At 37.4% G+C, this 22,480-nt stretch overlaps 1 protein-coding gene and 1 long non-coding RNA gene across 13 annotated transcripts in view; one reads left to right on the forward strand and one right to left on the reverse strand.

Annotated features, from left to right (window-relative positions):
- Positions 1-16,592, forward strand: part of LOC109548906 (uncharacterized) — a 78,099-nt gene extending 61,507 nt beyond the window's left edge. The window contains exons 5-6 of one of the 2 annotated variants that reach the window (XR_002175086.3): positions 2,538-2,600; positions 16,471-16,592. This is a non-coding gene — a long non-coding RNA (uncharacterized lncRNA). Of the gene's footprint in view, positions 1-2,537; positions 2,601-10,340; positions 10,586-16,470 lie in introns of those variants that run through there. The other variant, XR_012326108.1, reaches the window with a different exon arrangement.
- The window catches only part of MRTFB (myocardin related transcription factor B), a 281,350-nt gene that overhangs the window by 29,306 nt on the left and 229,564 nt on the right, over positions 1-22,480 (reverse strand). For all 11 annotated transcript variants that reach the window (XM_019928677.3, XM_019928680.3, XM_019928679.3 and 8 more), the window contains 3 exons: positions 21,846-21,921; positions 18,096-18,257; positions 16,559-16,737 (listed from right to left, as the gene is read on the reverse strand). In XM_019928677.3, coding sequence (XP_019784236.1) covers positions 16,559-16,737; positions 18,096-18,257; positions 21,846-21,921 — 417 coding nt within the window. The remainder of the gene's footprint in view (positions 1-16,558; positions 16,738-18,095; positions 18,258-21,845; positions 21,922-22,480) is intronic.

Consider the following 22,480-nt stretch of genomic DNA (forward strand, 5'->3'; position numbering starts at 1 on the left):
AAACAAAAGAAAAATATAGTGTCATGTCTGAGACCCAGATGGTGGAATAACATGCTTTACGTCCGTCGAGCCAATGATTTAGTCTTTGCCCCGATAGCAATGAAAAGCTAAAGCTAAATAAGGCTAGATTGACAAAACTCTAGTGTTTTCTCAGAAATATGGCCAGAACTGTCCTTTTTTGGCAGAAAAAAGTCCAAGACTCCTGTAAAAATGATCAAAACAGTACATGGTACTTGAAAGGTTTTCTTGCCCTATAGGTCACACTAATCCGGGCTAATTCAGATATGATATTTAGTCTATGAATCCCTTCGACCACACCCCAGATCCACCGTCAGGAAGCCTCTGGTAAGAAAGCTTCCACTTCCTGGAGGCCCACTCCACGCATGTGTCCTTCAATGTGCTTTACAGCTTCTGCTCCCATCTCCAAACCTGACCAGCACTCTTGTCAACCATCCCATCGCCCTCCGCCCCTCCCATTTCTTGCAGCAGGAGAAAACCTGAAGAACATATTGATAGGATTGACCTATGCATTGACAGTCCCCTCACACTTAAAGCAAGAAGTGAATTCGTTGCCTAGGCCAAAATAAGCAGTTACTGAATCTCAACGTGGGGTCATATATTAGTAAAGGAAGCAGCAACAACCCAACGGACTATTCCCACTAGCAATCTTCTTTAAGTAGATTTTAAGAATTCACTCACTGGAAAGAGATAGTACTATTGTAATAAATCAGTTAAACGTTGCACTGATTGCTACTTGGACCCAACAGCCTTATCTTAAAGGAAAATGGCTTTATCATTTCCACTTCCCCGAACAACTGTCCAATTCATTATAATAATCAAAATCGCTTCTCTTGTTGAAGCATTTGGGTTTAAAAAATAGCAAACTGTATTTTCCCTCCTTAAAATAAATGACCTGAAAACTCAGAGGGCTATTAGCAGCAAGAAATATGATGCTTGGCACGTACTAGTTACTTAATAAATATTTGTTTAATGGGTGAATGGAAATTCCTGGTGGCGTTACTCACACTGGGTCACGCCCTCCGGCCCCGCTGAGCCTGGGAGATGTGTGTGGGTGCAGTTGACTGTCCATGCCCATGTCGCCTCTCTCCCTGAGCTTTGTTTTCATTTTGCCACTGATTTCAATTTTAAGTAACTGTTAGTAAGTGCTGATGGTACAAAAGACTTGACTTTTTAGAGATGGCAATTTCATTTTCAAACAGAAATGAAGGAACTCCTCCACGAGTCTTGACACCTATGTTCCAAGGTGACTTCTGTCCCCAAACAGCCCCGAGACAGCCAGCTCCTCAGTGAACCTCCGAGATGTGCAGTGAACGATGACGGCCAGCTGATCCCTGCTTTAAGGGATATGGTTTTATGTTATTTGTTTTCCTTTCACTTTGTACTTTTTTTGGAAACGAGGATACTTATCTCTGGGTCAGTTTTCACGCAGGGGAAGAACATTCTTTGGCTATTAAATAGTTGGCATGTGAAGTAGAACCAGATATTTGAATTCTGAAATATAGATATGTATATATTTCCTTGCAAATAAATTCTACTAACCTGGCAAGCTATTTTTACCAGCCCAGCCCCTGCTGACTGATAATGATAGTAATGATTTATTGGAGAGCAGTCTTAATAATCTGAAAAATAACCCAGGTACGTGAATGTGGTATCAGTTGTAATATCTATGAAAGCGTTTGGCCTGTATTTCTAGACTTTGCCTAACTGACTTCAACCTTGATTACTAATACTCCCATCTTATTAGCTTCTTTGGTATTTTAGTGTGACTCTGCTACCCAGAAAACCACAGACTTCAGCATAATACAAGAATAGCTCAACTGAGATACACTGATTGTTAACTTCACCTAATCTGAAGATAAATTCTGGTTAAAAAGGGAGAAATATCTAAACGCTTCTTTACATTTTGCTGGTCTTTTTTATGTGCCTTAGAAAGGACCGCCCCCTGCCCCCGCCCCAATCTTAGATCATATCTAAATGTTAGAATTCTAGTGGCTAGAATTACCCCCAAAGTCTAAATAGTAATGTTGTTGAAATGATAGTATTCCAAAAAGGACCACAAGAATATCCAAGGCATAGAGGATACTACACTTATTTTGTTCCACAGTAAGTTGAGCAATGTGTTAAAATCTTAAAAGAGTCCTTTAAATATGTTTAAATTGACACCAAGATCTAAATTCACCTTATGGACTATCAAAATTTAATCTCAAAATGATCTTTTCTCCAAAGAAACAAAAAAGCTTAAAACTGTGCTTTGTTTTACTGGATCTGATACACTGTTCTCATCATAATTTCGTCTCATGACGACGGTTCTTTGTCATCATAACACCATGAAAGGAAATGTCAGGAAAACTTTGTTGTTTACCAGTGGATATTTATGCTTTAAATAAAACTCAAAAGAAAGCACTTCAAATTTTAAAGACTGATCTTTCTCTTATTAGAAATTACTATGGAAAAGTTCTGCTACAAAAGAAAAAAGAGCAAATGTTTAAGCTGATTAGAGTTTTATAATATTTCAGGTATCTGCACTGGCTCCTTCTGAAAAGATGATACATTTGCCAAAGACCAATCATTCTTCTCTGGTAAGTTCCTTTTTTATTAGAATTCCTTTATGCAGTCTAGAGGGATAGAAACTAGCTATTTAAAAACAAAACTTTTTTGTACTATAGATTTCAGATCTACAATAAATGTGTTTTTAATTTAGGATGTAGCAGAGATCTTAATTAAGATGGCAGAATGCAAATTAGAAATTCAAGATGCAGTTATTCTTTAAATATTTCCATATTCCAATCCTCAAATAAAATGAATGAGTTGAATACAAATCAGAAACATATGCTTTGTATATTTAGTGGATGGATATTTTACGTAAAATTCTAGCTTTGTTAAAACATATCACCTAGCATTACCCCTTGTTTCTGTAATATATAGTTATAAGTTTAAGTGTTTCATTTATAGAACAAGTAGCTGAACATTAAAATCTACTGGCACGGACTTCCCTGTGGTTCAGTGGTTAAGACTCTGCACTTCCCATCAACAGAGGAATGGATAAAAAAGATGTAGTATACATATACAATGCAATATTACTCAGTCATAAAAAAGGAATGAAATAATGCCATTTGCAGCAACATGGATGGACCTAGAGATTGTCATACTGGGTGAAGTAAGACAGAGAAAGACAAATACCATATGGTATCACTTAAATGGGGAATCTAAAAAGAAATGATACAAATGAACGTATTTACAAAAGAGAAATGGACTCACAAACTTAGAGAATGAACTTAAGGTTACTGGGGGGGAAGGGTGAAGGGAAGGGATAGTTAGGGAGTTTGGGATCGACATGTACACACTGCTATATTTAAAAAGGATAACCAACAAGGACCTACTGTATAGCACAGGGAACTCTGCTCAATGTTACGTGGCAGCCTGGATAGGAGGGGAGTCTGGGGGAGAATGTATACATGTATACGTATGGCTGAGTCGCTTTGCTATGCACCTGAAACTATCACAGCATTGTTTATCGGCTATACTCCAATATAAATTTAAAAGTTAAGAAAAAAAAAAAGACTGTGCTTCCAATGCAGGGGGTACAGGTTTGATCCCTGGTCAGGGAAGTTCCACATGCCGCGCAGCACCACTGGCACAATAGCTAGTGGACTTTTAGTTGGTACTTGAATACCTGATTAGTACTGAGCCTTCATGTATCCCTCATTTTAAAAAATCGATTATTTTTAAAAATTGTGGTAAAATGTACATAAAATTTACCAGACCATTTTAAAGTGTATAACTGTATGTTATTACGTACATCCACGTTGTTCTGCAACCATTACCACTATCCGTTTCCAGAACTTCTTCATCACCCCAAACTGAAACCCTGTGCTCACTAAACAACAATATTCCATTCTCCCCTCCCCGCAGCCCCTGACAACCACCATCTACTCCCTGTATCTATTAATTTAACTACTCTCGGTATCTAATATAAGTGGAATCATACATTTTTCTTTCTGGGACTGGCTTATTTCACTTAGCATAACGTCCTCAAGGTTCATCCATGTTGTAGCTTGTGTCAGAATTCCCTTCTTTTTAAGGCTGAATAATACTCTGCTGCATGTGAACCACATTTTGTTTATCCATTCATTTGTCAATGGACACATGGGTTACTTCTACCTTTTAGCTATTAAATAATAGCCAAATAGTAAATAATGCTGCTATGAGCATGGGTGTACAAATTGCTGTTCAAGTCCCTGCTTTCAGTTCTTCTGGCCATAAACCCAGAAGTGGAATTGTTGGATCTTATGGTAATTCTATTTTTAACTTTTTGAGGAACTGCGATACCATTTTCCATAGCCGTTTGCACCATTTATTTCACAATTCCACCAACGGTACACAGGGGTTCCAATTTTTCCAGATCCTTGCTGAGAACTTAATTTCTGTTCTTTTTGATATTCTAACGGTATGAGGTGATATCTCATTGTGGTTTTGATTTGCATTTCTCTAGTGATTAGTGATGTTGAGCATCATTTCATATGCTTGTTGGTCTTTATATATCCTCTTTGAAGAAATGTCTGTTAAAAGTCCTTAGCCCATTTTAAAATCAGGTTATTTATAGTTTTTGTTGTTGATTTGTGGGAGTTCTTTATATATTCTGGATATTAGCCCCTTATCAGATACATGATTTGCCAATATTTTCTCCCATTCTGTGGGTTGCTTTTCACTCAGTTGATAGTGTGCTTTGATGCAGTTTTTAATTAATTAATTAATTATTTTTGGCTGCATTCGGTCTTCGTTGCTGGGCGCAGGCTTCCTCTAGCTGCGACAAGTGGGGGCTGCTCTTTGTTATGGTGCACAGGCTTCTTATTGCAGTGGCTTCTCTTGTTGCGGAGCACGGGCTCTAGGCACGCGGGCTTCAGTAGCTGCAGCACACGGGCTCAGTTGTTGTGGCTCACGGGCTCTAGAGCACAGGCTCAATAGTTGTGGCACATGGGCTTAGATGCTCCGCAGCATGTGGGATCTTCCCGGACCAGGGCTCGAACCCATGTCCCCTGCGTTGGCAGATGGATTCTTAACCACTATGCCACCAGGGAAGTCCTGCACAGTTTTTGATTTTGATGAAGCCTAATTATCTATTTTTCTTTTGTTTCCTGGTGTCATATCTAAGAGAGCATTGCCAAATCCAATGTCATGAGGATTTCCCCTATGTTTTTTCCCTAAGAGTTTTATAATTCTAACTCTTATGTTTAGGTCTCTGTCCATTTTGAGTTAATCTTCATATATGGTGTTAGGTAAGGACCCAACTTCATTCTTTTGCCTGTGGACATCCAATTTTCTTAACACCATTTGTTGAAAAGACCATCCTGTTTCTATTGAGTAACCTTGACACTGTGTCTAAAATCATTTGACCATATATGTGAAGATTTATTTCTGGGTTCTTTATTCTATTCCATTGGTCTATATGTCTGTCTTCATGCCAGAACCACACTGTTTTGATTGCTGTAGCTTTGTAGTAAGTTTGAAATCAGGAAGTATGAGACCTCCAACTTTATTCTTTTTCAAGACTGTTTTGACTTATTTGGGGTCTCTTGAGATTCCATATGAATTTTAGAATAAATTTTTCCACTTCTGCAAAAAATTGTCCTTGGGATTTTGATAGGAATTTGTACTGAATCTGTATATTGCTTTTGGGTAGTACTGACATCACCACAATATTAAGTCTTCTAATCCGTGAGTGTGAGATGTCTTTCCATTTATGTGTTTGGTTGATTTTTTGTAGTGATTCCTTTCTCATTTCCTTTGTGTACATTCTATAGATATTTTCTTTGTTGTTACCATGGAGATTACACATAACATCCTAAAGCTATGACATCTAACTTATATTGACACCAGCTTCAGTTATTTACAAGAACTACTTTACAGTTATGTCTCCCCACTTTATATTATGTCACTAATTACATTATTATATATCATGTAGCCATTAACATAGATTTATAATTTTTGTGCATTTGTTACTTAAATCCTGTAGAAAATAAAAAGTGGAGTTATACACCAAAATTACAATAATACCATTCCTTATATTTGTCGATGTATTTATCTTTACCAGAGAACTTTATATTTCTGAATGGCTTTGAGTTATTGTCTAGCATCCTTTCATTTCAACTTAAGGGCTCTCTAGCATTTCTTACAGGGCAGGTCTAATGATAATGAACTCCTTTGATTTTTGTCTGGCTTTGTTGTTTTAATTTCTCCCTCATTTTTGAAGGACAGTTCTGCTGGATATAGAATTCTTGGTTGACAGTTTTTTCTTTCAGCACTTAGATATATCATCACAATATGTCTTCTGGCCTGCAGTGTTTCTGCTGAGAAATCCACTGATATTCTTACTGGGAGATTTCCTCTTATATGCGATAAGTGACTTTCCTTGCTGCTTTCAAGATTCTCTCTGTCTTTGACTTTTGACAATTTGATTTTTATGTGTCTCAGTGTGGATCTCTTTGAGTTTATTCTCTTTGGCATTCATTGAGCTTCTTGGATTTGTATATGCATGTCTTGCCCCAAATTTGCAAAACTTTGGGTCATTATTTCTTCAATTCATTTCTCTGCCCCTTTCTCTCTCTTCTCCTCTCGGACTCCCATAATGCCCATATTGATCTGCTTGATGGCATCCCATAAGTCTCTTAGGCTCTGTTCACTTTTCTTCATTCTTTATGTCCTCAGACTCAATAATTTCAAATGACCTGTCTTCAAGTTTGCTGATATTTTTTGCTGTCTGAGTCTGCTGTTGAAACCCTCTAATGGATTTTTCAATTCAGTTAGTGTATTTTTCAGCTCCATAATAAAAAAAACCAATAATTTCTGTTGATATTCTCGTTTTGTTCATATATTGTTTCCCTGATTTCCTTTAGTTCATTGCTTGTGTTTTCCTTTAGCTTTTTGAGCATATTTAAGACAGTTAAAGTCTTTGTTTAGGAAGTCTGATGTGTGTGTTTCTTCCGGGATAGTTTCTGGAGATTATTTTGTTGCTTCGAATGGGCCGTATTTTCCTGTTTTTTGTATGCCTTTTTGTTTATTGGTGGTGGTGGGGTGTTGTATCTTTGGTTTAAAATTGGGCATGTGAAGAAACATCCACCTCTCACAATCTTTGCAGACTGTTGTTGAAGACCTTCACTAATTTTATGGGCCTCTGGGCCTTGGGATTAACTCCGGGTGGAGGCTTAAGGTTTTGTCAAGTCTTTTCTGAGCATGTGTCCTGTCTGGGCCTAAGTGCATGGTTTTTTTGCTTGGTTCTGTTTATTAAATTTAAAAATTTCCCCTCATGCATGCCTGCTTTTAAATGTCTTAATTTCCCAGAGTCTCACCCTAGCTTCTTCTCAGGGCCTTAAAGAGTTCTGCTGCATTCTTTGGCCTGCAATCTACTGCCCTCAGGTGTCTGGGTCTGCAGTTCCTCTACAATTTTCACATGATGTGGCTCCTGCCACTACCTTCTACAGCTTCTGCTAGCCTGAGATCCAAACTATGCAATTTCCCCCGTCTGAGTTCTGAGTCAAACAAGTCAGACACTAGTCCCTTGGCCAGCCCACAACAGGCCAGAATATTGCAAACAAATTCTGCTCTACTCCTTCCATCCTGAGGGAGGGAACTGGGTATTGGGCCACTTCCTCTGACTATGCCATGCTGGGAAGGGTGTGGGCAAGGGTGAGTGAAAACACCATGACATTTTCTACATTTTTGAATGTGGCTTTTTCTTGATTGGGTGTTTGGTTGGTGTAGATATCTGACTGGTTTTCAGAGCTCTTATAAATTTATTTTAGTCAGTCTGTAGTTTATTTAATGCTTCTGTGAGAGAATGAGGGCCTGGACCTTCCTATTCTGCTGTATTGTTGATGTGCAGTATCTTATATAGTGAGACACTGTTAAATATGCAAATACATGCACAAAAATCTCAATGTGAGCCTATTTATTTAGTACTTCTAATTTTTAATAGTTCAATTATAACCAATACTACAACTATTAAAATAATTCCACACGGCAGAAGGGCGATTAGTCAGAGTATCACCAACTACTCTAATCATTAATGAATTTGTTACTTTGGGTGGTAACTTTATAACATAAAAATTTCATTAATACTTTAGGATCAACTTTGGAAAACCTAGAGCCAAAGTCCACCTTATTTAATTAAATACAGTCCTCTTTATAAAGTTGTCACATATTATTTATTACATTCTCCAGAATCATGTAGAATGTCTATTACAACCTTTGTGTGACCATGCTGGTGATTCACAGTTAGTTAAAGTGACCATTAGGGGCCAGAATGTGGAAGCATAATGAATATTAAAATTACTGTTATTCATTTTTGGTAAGTGAATGATGTTACTTGAGTAGACTATATAGTAGAGAAAAAAATGTTATGTATGTTATTTCTTGGGTAATACAAATACCAGTTGTCACTATGAGTCATAACAGGATGAAACAGGATGATGTTCTGGAAAATAGTCTTAAGAAGAATCTCACACTGTTGGCCTAATAAGAACAAAGTCATTAGTTCAAATCCCCTGCAGGCCAGACAGATGCTTTTTCATGATATCTGCCCCCAGATAATATATATAAAGTAAGTCGTTCAGTGCCTGAACAACACTGAAGTAAGTGTAATGGCCAGCAGATGTTGGCCATTATTTATCATCATCTCAGTTATATTCAATAAAGATTTATTTATTAATAAATAAATAGGAAAGGGCTATTCTGCATAATGCACCATTTTAGGCACTTTTCTGTTGGTCACAGGAGAACTGAGTTAAGAATTGGGATGGAACACAGTTTCACAGTTAATGTTGAAAACCAGCTCAAAAATCTATTAATAGTGGCAGACTCCTCTTGATATATAAGTTATAAAAAGCATAACTGAAGGGGTAATCATAGGAATTACAGTCAATATCTTTGATATCCTATTCAGGCCTTTACTGATAAGTGTTTGTAATAAAAGTCTAATTTTGATTATTTAGTATATATGTACACGGCTTACATATTAGACCTTGCTTATTCTGTTAGCTTAAACCTAAAATTTCTCTATTATTTGGCAAAAGGTCATCTACCTGAAAGTTACTTGAAACGATGGTAAAAAATAGTTTGCCAAATTCTCCTAAGCTTGTCTTCCTGAAAATACACAGAATAAGTGTCCAAGAAGTTGCTTTCAGTACTACTTTGAATTTGAACACAGATCCTGTCAGATCATACTTACAGTTAAACATTTGGGTGTTTATAATAAATTATTAATTAAATGACTTAAGAAATCATTGAGAGAAAAAAATCCTCAGATTAAAAGGACCAGTGTCACAGCTTGTGGTACCCATGTGTGGCTTGCTGGTTTTAATTTTCTACAGCTTTCCATTGTTCAAGAGTTGCTTCAGCATAAAGATAAATTGAGCTCCAATATGTGATGTGTGTTTCATTAATATTTTGGCAAACTCCTTTCCAGCTGTACTTTGATCAGAATTAAAAAGATGAGAGGAAAGTCCAAGGAAAAGCAGTTTTAGTCTCTTACAGACCACAAAGGAATAATAGATATTTCAAAGAATTTACATTTTGAAGGAAGGTCGTGGTTGTGTACACTGTTCACATTGTGAGGTCATTAGCTTTTTAGCACTGCGATTGTAAAACAAGTGCCTGAAAAATCTGTTTCTTGCCTAGATATTATGTTAAAATTTTTTTTTTGGTAGGGAATGTTTCCTTTATTTGAACACTTTCCTGTAGGACTTAAACTTCTGGTATCTATCCGTGTGTTCTGAAACAGAATTAAGGAGACTATATGTCATAAGACATTTTGGAATACAGCAAGGCATATGGAAATCTTGAGCCTAATTTTCTCCCAACTAATTATCTTTAAGTATAACTTTTAAAGAACCTAGAAGAAATTCCCTGAATTGGTCTTGAACATTACAGTAAGCCAAGTAGGAAAATAATTGAACAGGAAAATTAGAAAAATGTGTTTAAGCCATAGGATTAAATGCACAGCATAAAATGATGATGAATAACCATATGAAAAAACTTGGTTCAGGTAAACAAGAAGCAAAGTGAAATTTATGTCAGAGCCACTCAAAAGTGTGGTCTGTGGACCTTTGTTACCTGCCAGTGACAAGGACAGGAAGTCTTAGGAAATTTGATGTCATCCCACTACTTTTATTTTATTTTAAAGAGGATTAGTCCACAATGCATTGGAAATTAAACTATATAAAAAAACAAACATATTGGGACTTCCCTGGTAGCACAGTGGTTATGAATCTGCCTGCCAGTGCAGGGGACATGAGTTCGATCCCTGGTCCGGGAATATCCCACAGGCCGCAGAGCAACTCAGCCCGTGCGCCACAACTACTGAGCCTGTGCTCTACAGCCCGCGAGCCACCAACTACTGAGCCTGTGCCCCACAACTACTGAAGCCCTTGTGCCTAGAGCCCATGCTCCGCAACAAGAGAAGCCACCGCAATGAGAAGCCCGTGCACCGCAATGAAGAGTAGACCCTGCTCAATGCAACTAGAGAAAGCCTGCATGCAGCCACAAAGACCCAACGCAGCCAAATATAAATAAAATAAATTAAAAAAAAAAAGAAAATGATTTAAGAATATGATTAACATACAGCCAAGTGCACGATATGTTGAGAATACAGTTTAGTAGTGTTTACAGCAGAATTTCAAATTGTAAAAATAAAAAATAAAAGGAATATACGTATACTTAGGAAAGTTTGTAAGAGGAGTTACGGGTGATTTAAACAAAACAAAACAAAACATATTATTCCTTCACTACAGGCAGTTTGAGGAACACTGGTCTACAGTAACTAAATTAACCATCAAACTCGTATACTGAGTTTCCATTTTAAAGATTAAAAACTAAGAATATCAAAGAACACCCAAAACACAAGATGTTTATGTTGCTCTTTTAAAATGAGGGGCTGTCCCTTCCCTCTGTAAACTTGATGTCCAATGAGAAGGAATCTTTTCAGGTACTTTCCCTTAAACTAGAAAATGTGAAAGTAATTATATTTAGGGAGATAAATATATTTTACATATATATCAAATGAGGTGCCTGGACAAACACTAGATAACGGTGAATATAATTAAAGTATAAAATTTGCCAAAACAGGGCTTCCCTGGTGGCGCAGTGGTTGAGAGTCTGCCTGCTGATGCAGGGGACGCAGGTTTGTGCCCCGGTCCAGGAAGATCCCACATGCCGCAGAGCGGCTGGGCCCATGAGCCGTGGCCGCTGAGCCTGCGCGTCCGGAGCCTGTGCTCCGCAACGGGAGACCACAACAGTGAGAGGCCCGCGTACCACACACACACACACACACACAAAATTTGCCAAAACAAAACCTAATTATCACTTCTAGACACAAAAATCCCGAAGACTTTATAGGCATCATAAAGTTGGCCTCTGCAGTTGATTAAGAAAATAGAAACAGGGCTTCCCTGGTGGCGCAGTGGTTGAGAGTCCGCCTGCCAATGCAGAGGACACAGGTTCGTGCCCTGGTCCGGGAAGATCCCACATGCCGCGGAGCGGCTAGGCCCGTGAGCCATGACCACTGAGCCTGCTCATCCAGAGCCTGTGCTCCGCAACGGGAGAGGCCACAACAGTGAGAGGCCCGCGTACCGCAAAAAAAAAAAAAAAAAAAAGAAAAGAAAACAGAAACAAAACAAATAACATACTTGTGATCTGACATCAATATAGCACAGTTAACATGGAGATGCTTTTTTAATTGCACAAATATAATATTAAGAATCTTTGTCAGAGTCCTTACTTATAAATACTAAAACACAATCAAAAGGAATTTTATAAAGGACACAATTTAAGAAGGTTTCAAGATATACGGTGCAGGAAATGTGTAATGGGTAAAGGTGCAGTAAGCCAGCCCTGATTCTAGGTTCTTTTACTTGAACGTGTAAGTAGGGAGTGCACCATTCTCTAAAGTGGGTCTTTTCCCAAAGGCACTATTGACGGATAAAAAGCAGACTATTAATGGTCTGCGTGTAACAGGCAGAACTGGCATTGCAGCAACACTAAAGAGTGCTATAAAAAATTATGTTTCAGTTCATGAATGACCTGAGGCTTAGTGTGTGCTGCACTGGCAATAAATAGGCTGTATTTATTCTTCAAGAAACACTGCTATTCCTTTTTTCCTTCAAGGAATTCTGGAATGTCAGCCCACTGGGTGGGACAGCCTCCGGTTAAAGTTTCTCACTTATAAACTTAGCTGGAGACCAAGTTTCAAGACCAAAGCTAAGAACGTAATAGTACAAGCAATGCAGGGAAAAGGAGAATGATAGTCTCTTCTTACACAGGTGGAACTGTCATGAAGCCATTACCAGGTAGATGGCTGAGGTGACAAAAATTCTCTATTACTAAAAAGCTAAGGCCATGCTAAGATGTCCTGACCTACTCAGACAGAAACAGAACAAACAACCCAAATGGATAAGTAGAACTGTTTTCTAATGGTATGTACTTACATATTTGACATTCTTTTTACCCCCCCCCCCTTTTTTTTTTTTGCGGTATGCGGGCCTCTCACTGCCGTGGCCTCTCCCGTTGCGGAGCACAGGCTCCGGACGCGCAGGCTCAGCGACCATGGCTCACGGGCCCAGCCGCTCCGCGGCATGTGGGATCTCCCCAGACCAGGGCACGAACCCGTGTCCCCTGCATCGGCAGGTGGACTCTCAACCACTGCGCCACCAGGGAAGCCCTAGCCCTATTTTTAAAGCTCAAAACCAGGGTGCAGCAAATATGGTGAGAACAGTAGGGGCTGGTCTCCCTTCTCTGCTCCTGCCTGCTTAGACCTCAGACCATGGGCTGGTCGCTGACCCTCATCTTTCCTCCAGGCCAGGTTCCAGCGAAGCTGAGGGGCCAGTCACACTTGCCCTGTAAACTCTGACACCAGAATATGAAGTGTAGCTGCCCACACTACCTCTTGTGACTCTAAGAGGGAGAGGCTCTACTCGCAAATGAGAGAACAAAAACACTGCTTCTACAAGCTGGCGTCAGCACTCATGGTGCTGAATGCAATTCAACATTTATTGAGCACTCTTTCTGTACCAGGCCCTGTGCTAGGTTAAAGATAACTCCCCCTCCCCCGCCCCCCTATTTCAGATCATGGTGATAAGTGCAATGAAGAAGATAATGCTGAAAGACACAGTCCCCAACAAATAGATATTCATGAATGAGAAGAAATGCCGTAAGAAAATGTGCAAACATTTTTAATCCCCAAACTTCCATATTTCTCTGAACCCAGGCCTCCCCCTGTGAAAGGGTTAATAAGGCAGATAATTGCTAAATTCCTTTCCAATTCAAAAATTCTATGATGCTGGGCTTTAACAAGAACATTTTCTACTGAACTTGACCAATCCCGTTAAGTAGTTCAATAGTTTGGGCTTTAATATAACTAAATACTATTAAAATTTCAGTAAGGTAGAAACACCATAAAGAGAGAGAAAAAACAACAGATTATGTGCAGCACAGAGTTCTTATAAAACCAAAAGAAACACTAACACTCACTGAAAAATAAGAAATGTAAATTTCCAATGCAATTATCAAAAAATATTAGATCTTTTGCATGCACTAGATTCTAAGTTTCTGACACATAATAGGTGCTTGATAAATATTTGTTGAACAAATGAATTCAATCTAACCAAAATCAAGGGGCCAATTAAAACATTCAAATCTCCAGTGTGCAAGGTTTAAAGTAATGATATTACCTACTTGTAATAAAGACATAGTGAGAGTGGAATAAAGACTGTATTACTTTCCTGGAAGGCAGTTGAGTGCCTACCTTTTGCTTAACAAAAGATTGAAATCCATTTCATTATCTAGTAATTATTCAAAGAAATATTAGACAAATGCCCAACAATGTATGTATTAAAAAACCAGCATGTAGCAAGAATGTGAGAATACAACAGGGGCACTTGTGTGTTTAAGAATGAAGAACAGGAAACAACTCTAGGTAACCAATAACAGGTAACTGGTTAAAAGAGATACAGTGTATCGGTTCAATTAAATACTGAGGTATAAAAGCAAGGAACACATACAGTTACCATATGACACGGCAATTCCACTCCAAGGTATATACCCAAGAGAAGTGAAAACATATGTCCACATAAAAACATGTACACAAGTGTTCATAGCACCATTATTCATAATAGCAAATGTTCACTAGCTGATGAATAAACAAAATGTGGTATATCAACACAATGGAATATTACTCAGCCATAACAAGGGATGATGTACTGATACATGCTACAACATGGATGAACCTTAAAAGCATTACACTAAGTGAAAGAAGCCAGTCACAAAAGGCCAGATATTGTATGATTCCATTTATATAAAATATCCAGAATAGGTAAATCCAGAGACAGAAAGTGGACTCCTGGTTGCTTAGGGCTGAGTGGAGGAGCTAACAGGGAGTGACTGCTGAGGGGTATGGGCTTCTTTTGGGGAAGATGAAAGTGTTCTGGAATCAGATAATGGTGAGAGTTGAACAAGTCTGTGAATATACTAGTAAGCAATGAATTATACACTTTAAAAGGGTGAATTTTCCCAGTGCCATTTTTTTTTTTACAGAAATAGAAAAATCCATCTTAACATTAACACGGAATCTCAAGGGACCCCAAGTAGCCAAAACAGTCTTGAAAAAGAAGAACAAAAGTTGGAGATCTCACACTTCCTGATTTCAAAATTTACTATGAAGCTACAGTAATCAAAACAGTGAGGTACTGACATAAAGACAGAGATATAGGCCAATGCAATAGAATAGAAAGCCCATAAATAAATTCCTTTGTACATGATCAGATGATCTTTGATAAGACTGCCAAGACCATTCAGTGGGGGAAAGGACAGTCTTTTCAACAAATGGTGTTGGGAAAACTGGATATACACACGCAAAAGAATGAAGTTGGATCTTTAGCTTATACCATATTACAAAAATTAAAACCAATTAAAGACCTAAATATAAAACCCCAATCCATGAAAATCCTAGAAGAAAACAGGATCCAATCAATCCAAAACAATCCAATTCATGACATCAGATTTGGCAATGATTTCTTAGTGTGACACCAAAAGCACAGGCAACAAAACCAAAAATACACAAGTGGGAGTAGATCAAACTTAAAAACTTCTGTTCATTAAAGGTTACTATCAACAGAGTGAAAAGGTGACACATGGAATGGGAGAAAGTATTTGAAAATTATATGTCTGATAAGGGGTTAGTTAATATCTAGAACATATAAAGAACTCCTACAACTCAACAGAAAAACAAATGACCTGATTTTAAAGAGGGCAAAAGATCTGAATAGACATTTCTCCAAAGATGATATACAAATGGCCAACAAGCACATGAAAAGATGCTCAACATCACTAATGATTACAGAAATGCAAATCAAAACCACAGGTGAACATACTCAATGTCTTGTAATACTACAATGGAAAAGAATCTGAAAAAAAATATTTAAGTATATATACATACATATGTATTTATATGTATAACTGAATCATTTTGCTGTGCACTTGAAACTAACATAACATTGTAAATTAACTATACTTCAATTAAAAAAAAACATAGTGAGATCACTTTGCACCACTAGAATAGCTACTATCAAAAGAATAGAAATTAACAAGTTTTGGTGAAGATGTGGAGAAATAGGAACACTTGTGCGCTGTTGGTGGGAATGTGAAATGTTGCAGTCAGTATGGAGGTTCCTTAAAAATTGAAAATAGAACTACCATATGATCCAACAATCCTATTTCTGGATATATGCCCCAAAGCACTAAAAGCAGGGTCTTGAAGAGATATTTCCACATTCACGTACTCATCATTATTCACAACAGCCAAGAGATGGAAGCAACCCAATGTCCACTGATGAATGGATAAATAAAATGTGGAATATCCATAAAATGGAATATTATTCAGTCTTAAAAATGAAAGAAACCCTGTCACATGCTACAACATGAATGAACCTTGAGGACACTGTTAAATGATATAAGCCAGTCACAAAGACAAGTACTGTATGATTCCATTTATATGAGATATTCAAAGTAGTCAAATTCATCGAGACAGAAATAGAATGGTGGTTAGCAGGCCTGGGGGAATGGGGAGTTGTTGTTTAATGGGTTTAAGTTTCAGTTTTGTAAGACAAAAAAGTTCCGGAGATCTGTTGCACAACAATGTGAATATGTGTACCACTACAGAACTGTACACTTAAAGTAGTTAAGATGGTTAGAAAAAGGATGGATTTTATGATATGTGAGTTACATCTCAAAAAAAAGTTATATGAAAAAATTTTAAAGTGAGTTATAAATACGAAAAAATTTTAAAGTGAGTTATAAAACTGTAAAATAAAAATATGTATATAGAACAGAAATAATGTAAGAATCTACTGAAAATGTTAGTGGTTGGATTACACATGACAAACGTATATTCTTCTTCACTTTCAGACTTCTCCTCTGGTGAAAACATATTACGTTGATATGTAAAAAACAAGGCACTTTCTCTGTTGAGGGGTAAAAACAAGAAAGGTGATACCTGGGCTGGAGTGTTTGCAGTCACAGGAGATGGCGATTCACTAACTTTTGGCTCACTTGGGGACGCGGCTGACCCCTGCGACTCCTGGCTGGCTGGCTGGTCTGGAGACAAAGCATCACTGCTGTCTTCGTCAAATGAGAAATCGCCCTGAGTTTGGGGATAGTCCTCCTTCCCAACACCTAAAGAAAGAAATGATTTTTAATTTATCTTGGCCTTGGAATACCAAGGTTAAAATGAAAAAGGAGAAATATTATTCATTATAAGGACTTAAGAAGCTGGTTAAAAACAAAATTGAACATAATGTACTTCCCCATGGAAGAACACACCACTATCTAAGATGAATACTTGGGGAAAAATACCCAACCTGAATCAGATCAAGTCTTTGGATCCAAATACTAGTTATAGGAAGTACAGGAGACAAGAAAGTTTTTAATGACACCTAGGGATGCAAGTGCATTCAGAAAAATCTAGTAATGTGGAAATGCTAGAGGATAAAAGCCTGTTCATCAACAAATAAAAAGTAAGGAAAGAAAGGAGGAGGAAGACCCACCCAGGAGATTGACTTAAGAGATACATCAGCTAAAGGCAATGTGTGGACCTTGTCTGGATCCAACTTGGATCCAACATTTGGAATCCAACTGTTAAAAAACATTATTATAAGGCAAAATGGGGCTCTGACTGGGTATCTGTTGATAAGTCCCACTTCACAGAGCAGCCCTGCTGTACTGACATCTTACCTTTTGGGGCCCATTTCTTCGGAATTGAATGGAATCATAGTGAATTGTACTACTTAGAATTACTGACTACAGACTACCTAAGATTTAAATTCATACTAATGCAAAATATGAAGTCCCCATGATTAATGGAAACTATAATAGTTTTTTAAGCAGGATATTAACTTTTCAAAATTGCTTGCTGAAAAAGTGGCATTATTCTGGAAAACAATTTTTTTCTGCTGAAGTTTATGCCAGAAAAAAATGGTAAACATTAGTAACTAAGTATGGTAAGACTGGGATAAAACGGGCAGATTCTACCATTCTTAATGAATACTTCTATACGCATCTGCTATTCACCTTGCTGAACTAAGACCGAACAAACTATTTTTATCTTTCCTAGAAGTAAACTGAACTAAAATAATGAAAAATCTGTAAAAATCGTAAAACAACAGAAACTAAACATAATACAATAAGTTTAACTTAGAAAACATGGTAACAAAATCAGAACTTGAAGACTTAAACATTGTAAAGCAACTATACCCTAATTTAAAAAAAAAAAAGACAGACTTAAACCTCAGATGTAACAAGAGGAATCTCTGTGGTAAGAGATGCTTGTCTTGTAATACATAATATAATAACACTAACAGTAATAATGGGAATCAGTGCAAATGTTAATCAATTTCTAATTTACCCAGAAAACAATAGTCATGATTAGTGCTGGCTTTTTAAATTAAATTTTTCTTATTTAAAACTGATTTTTCTTATTTAAAACTTCCAAGTTTCTTTTTCTCCCAGAAAACAGTAAAATTTTAGAGTCTTGCCTATAATTGCTTCCTTAACACTGGAGTCTACAGGAAGGATGTTTTTCTCTACCAGCTCCATAGGACCAGGTCTTTGAGCAATCTTTTCATTCAGATCATCAGCTAGTCGAGCTCTTTTCAACTTCATCTGAGTAGCCTGCAGGGATGGCTCTGCAAATGTTTCTAAAACAGGAAACACAGTTTTAACCATTACTTGAATTACTATTTCTATTCCATAATGTTATTTCAGGCCAACTAATTTAAACTGGTATAAACAGACTTACGTGTTCCTAACATATTTATGGAGAGACAATGACTGTTTAAGAATGCTCCTGTATACAATTTACATTTTTAGTCCTAGATAGCTTTATACCGTCTATACAGTATGGATGTCCTCAGACTCAAATTAATATGAACTCAAGCCAAAAATGGGGTCCTGCTATTGCTCATTTATGGTAGGAGAGTCGAATTCATATTTATTAGGCATTGGGGATACAGAGGATGAACAAGAGAGATGTGGTTCATGGCTCAAGAAGTTCGCAGTTTTAGATTTGGCTTCATTGGAAAGTCAATTCGTAGAAGGGGAGAAACTGTTATCTCAGGATATAAGCTTCTCTGCAGGAGTCAGTGGGAAGAGCTACAAATCACATCCTTCGATCAATCCATGTGCATCTCAGAGTCCTTCATCATAATTAAGAATTTGGGTTTATTCTGAATACATAACCCTGCGACATTCAATTACATAGTAATTAATAGTCATATAGAAGCATCAACTCATCTACCCACATATGCATAAAGTTGTATAACAGGTGTGATACTATATCATAACTCATTCATTTGCATAATTCTGTCAATTACTTGTGTTTCTGGTAACTCTCATTATTTTATTACATTGTTCTAAATAATGTTTATGACTGATTAAACATAATAATGAGGGGTTAACCCAATACCGAGTTGAAAGTCGTTTGCCCCTTAAATTATTCAGTATAAGGTCTTTTAATGAAATTCCCTGTAAGTAACGTCAGGATTATCTGATGTTCTTCATTCTGTAGGTTAGATGGCCTGGCTGAGGCCCAAAGAGCACTGAGACCCCAAGGGCCAATAAACTACCGTCCAGCACAGCTGATCACTTGTCTTTCTACTGGTTAAGTTATGTGCTTACCAAGTATCAATCTTGTTTGTCTACAAAATAGCTCATCACTAGTGTGACTGCTATTGTCAATACATAATTTAACCAGATGTTATGGGGAAATCATAAACTTCAAAAATAAAATGACTATTTCTTGGAAACCTGAGTTAAATGCTTTGGAATGACTTGATAAAGGTAAGCCATTAAAAAAAAAAATCACTGTCGCATTACTTAGGGCAACTAACAACGGTAAAAGATTTGGGGAAAAATGATAAAATCTAGGATTTTTAAACTCAGATTGCTTTTCAAGTGCCTCTGAGTTTTGTTCCACCATGAATGGAAATTGTAGATGATGTACAATGGCTATGCTTTATACAAGAAAGATGTGAGCTCCATTCGTTAAAGCCTTCCCTGCACGTGAAGGTCCTACCCCTAAGTTGGAATACTGGCAAATAAATTCATGTTTCTATAAGTTAAAGTAACACGTATGCCCATCTCATTTTTATAATTTTCCTGTATAAACAACTCTGGCCCCAATCTTATTAGACAGAACCCTTCTAGCCACACAGGAAGATGATAGGTGGGGGGAAGTAGATCGTGCAAACCACTTTTAGGTTGATGTTTAAAAGCCTTTGTTAAGATCTAGGCAGGAGAGTCTTCTGCCTTTTCCTCTCTTCCACTGACATTATCCAAGTGATATCAGGAATGTTTGGGAAGAAAATATCCCAAAAGTAAATAATTAGAGGCTGGCATTTTGGTATGCTTCTGTTCCTGGTCTGATTGCTTCATCATCTCCATGAGGCCGAGGCTGGCTTTCGGCTGCTGAACTTCAGGAAATAATTTAGACTTTTGCCTGCCAAACATCCAATTCAATCAAAATTGGGATAATGTTATAATAAGTTGGGGGTGGTTTTAAGGTATTTTTGAAATTATAGATGTGACATTCTTTCTTACTTCAAAAGTCTCTACTTTAGAAGAGATGGCCTAAAAACATCACTTATGGTTCATTCATATACATAGATAGGTTTTTAAATGCTGAGTAGTCTCTTTTTGGAAAAAGCAGATATGATTCCTTTTGATAGTTAAATGTATTTGCCTTAGTTTTAATTATATTAATAAAGCCTGTTACAGTTAGAAGGCAAGTTGAAACAGACAGCATCATTCCTACAAAAATGTTCCTTATAGGTCAAGATATTTTGAGGCACAGAAGGAGCCATTTACCAAGTTACTTACCAGCAAATTTGCTTCTCTGAAGATTCACTTATCCCTGACAGCTGGTAGCTGCTCCTACCCTACCACTGGAGTTCTGGAAAAGCTTTTTTAGTCCAGCAGACTTCTGAGACGTTCACAACCCAAAGTAGAGACAGGAACAGACCTCTCACCTCCCATCCCAGACATGAAGATGGTTACATAATCATAGATTATTTGGATTAGAAGAGACACTACTTGGGGTTATAGAGGCCAACTTGATAGCTGGAACTTCTTTACAACATCCTTAATGTGGTTTCAGCCTGTGTTTATTCCCTATCACAGCAGCCTGTTTATTCCCTATAGAGCACTTTTCACAATCTGTAATTTATTTGTTTTGCCTATGTATTATCTGTCTGTGCCACTAGAATGTAAGCTCCATGAAGGTGGGCATCCGTCTGGCTCACTTGGGTCTCTGGTGTCTAGCTTGCAGGCCAGTGTACTAACAGCTCTAATAATGGCAACCGTATCACTTCTTGGAGATTTTATTTTGGACATATCTGACTGACCTTTATGCTGAGCTATATAATCTAATACTCTGTCATATCAACCTAATTCTAATACTAACTCTATCATTAGCCCAGAGAACACAAATCTAATCTTCCTCCTACCTAATAACGGTCTCTAAATGTTTGAGAAGTTTCTGTTTCTGCTCAGGGTTTAACACTCTCAAGACTATCACAGGGTCAAAGCTCCTTAGTCCACAAATTAGTCAGTAAAGCAAAACAATGAAAGAAAATGTAACTCAGGAATTTAATGGTGGAGATACCAGATTTCGAGAATGTTCTGTTTTTAGAGAGAAAAACATCACGGCCTGAGCCACATGTCTCACCAAAGATGGAGTGGAACTGTCCTTACTAGCTTCCTAAGAGATGAGACTCAGTCATCGAGAAAATCTGGTGGGTCAGGTGGAGCTAGTTTGTGATAATGGTCAGATCGAGCTGGATTGTTGTGGGTTAAGTAGCAACGAAGAGAAAATGTCAGGTATGGGCCTTGACCCAGGTAGACCTAACAGGGTCCAAGTCGTTGAAAATCGAGCGTTAGACTTGTGGCTGTCATACCCTTTATGACTTAATGAGCAGGCGCACATCCCTCACTGATGAAGAAATCCTCTGGACCGAAAATGTTTTTCCAGAACAGTATGGTAGAGATACCTATAGCACCCCCAGCTGGCGGGCAAGAGTCAGTCCATCAATTGGCTATTTGGAGAATCAAACCTTCCCCATGTATCTAACATAACATTTTTAGCTTTGGGTCTTCATGTTGCTATCCAGTTTGGAGGATGTCAGCCTGTGGGGTAAAAAGTTATTAAAATGGGAATAAACAGAAATGGTGGAATTCTCACTTCTTTTCTTGAGAAAATGTAGCAAAAGCAGCAGAAATAGAATTTTTACCTTCTAAAATGTGCATCCTGACAAGTTCAGAACGATCTGGTCGGCTCCGAATCTTGTGCTTCAAAAAGTTTTCGGTCTTTAAAAAAGAGAGAGAGAGAAAAATTCTTATCATAAATTGTTTATGATTTATTGTAGTTTTACATTTTTTTCTCAAGGTACTCTATTTAAATAAATTGTATACTCTTTTGATCATGATTTTGAGAGGAAGAGTAGAAATTAGTACTTTGAAAAACTATTATCCAATACATGATTTAAATTGCAGCCTTCAAAGTTGTACAGGGATTTGAAGTGTATGCTGGTATGAAGTAAGCACTTTATAAACTTTTATTTTAAAACTTGGAAAAGGCAAAGGCTCATAATTTTGAAGATGACTTTTGAACAGAGGATTTGAACATTTAAATATCTAAAGTCAATAAAATCTACACTTCAGGTCAAGTAAAAATCCATCTAAGATAACACATTTCCTAAAAATCCTAATGTATTTTCTGTGATGAATTCCTATCTTTAATCATACTTTCTTATTCAGAACTGTACTCAATTCTAAACAATAAGGCTTTAAAATGGGTTTTGTATTTTCTAAGACTCTAAGAGATCATTATTGCATCCTGGGAAAATTCTTAAGGAATTTTTGGAAC

The sequence above is a fragment of the Tursiops truncatus genome, chromosome 15, assembly GCF_011762595.2.
Source record: "Tursiops truncatus isolate mTurTru1 chromosome 15, mTurTru1.mat.Y, whole genome shotgun sequence".
Lineage (NCBI taxonomy): Eukaryota > Metazoa > Chordata > Mammalia > Artiodactyla > Delphinidae > Tursiops > Tursiops truncatus.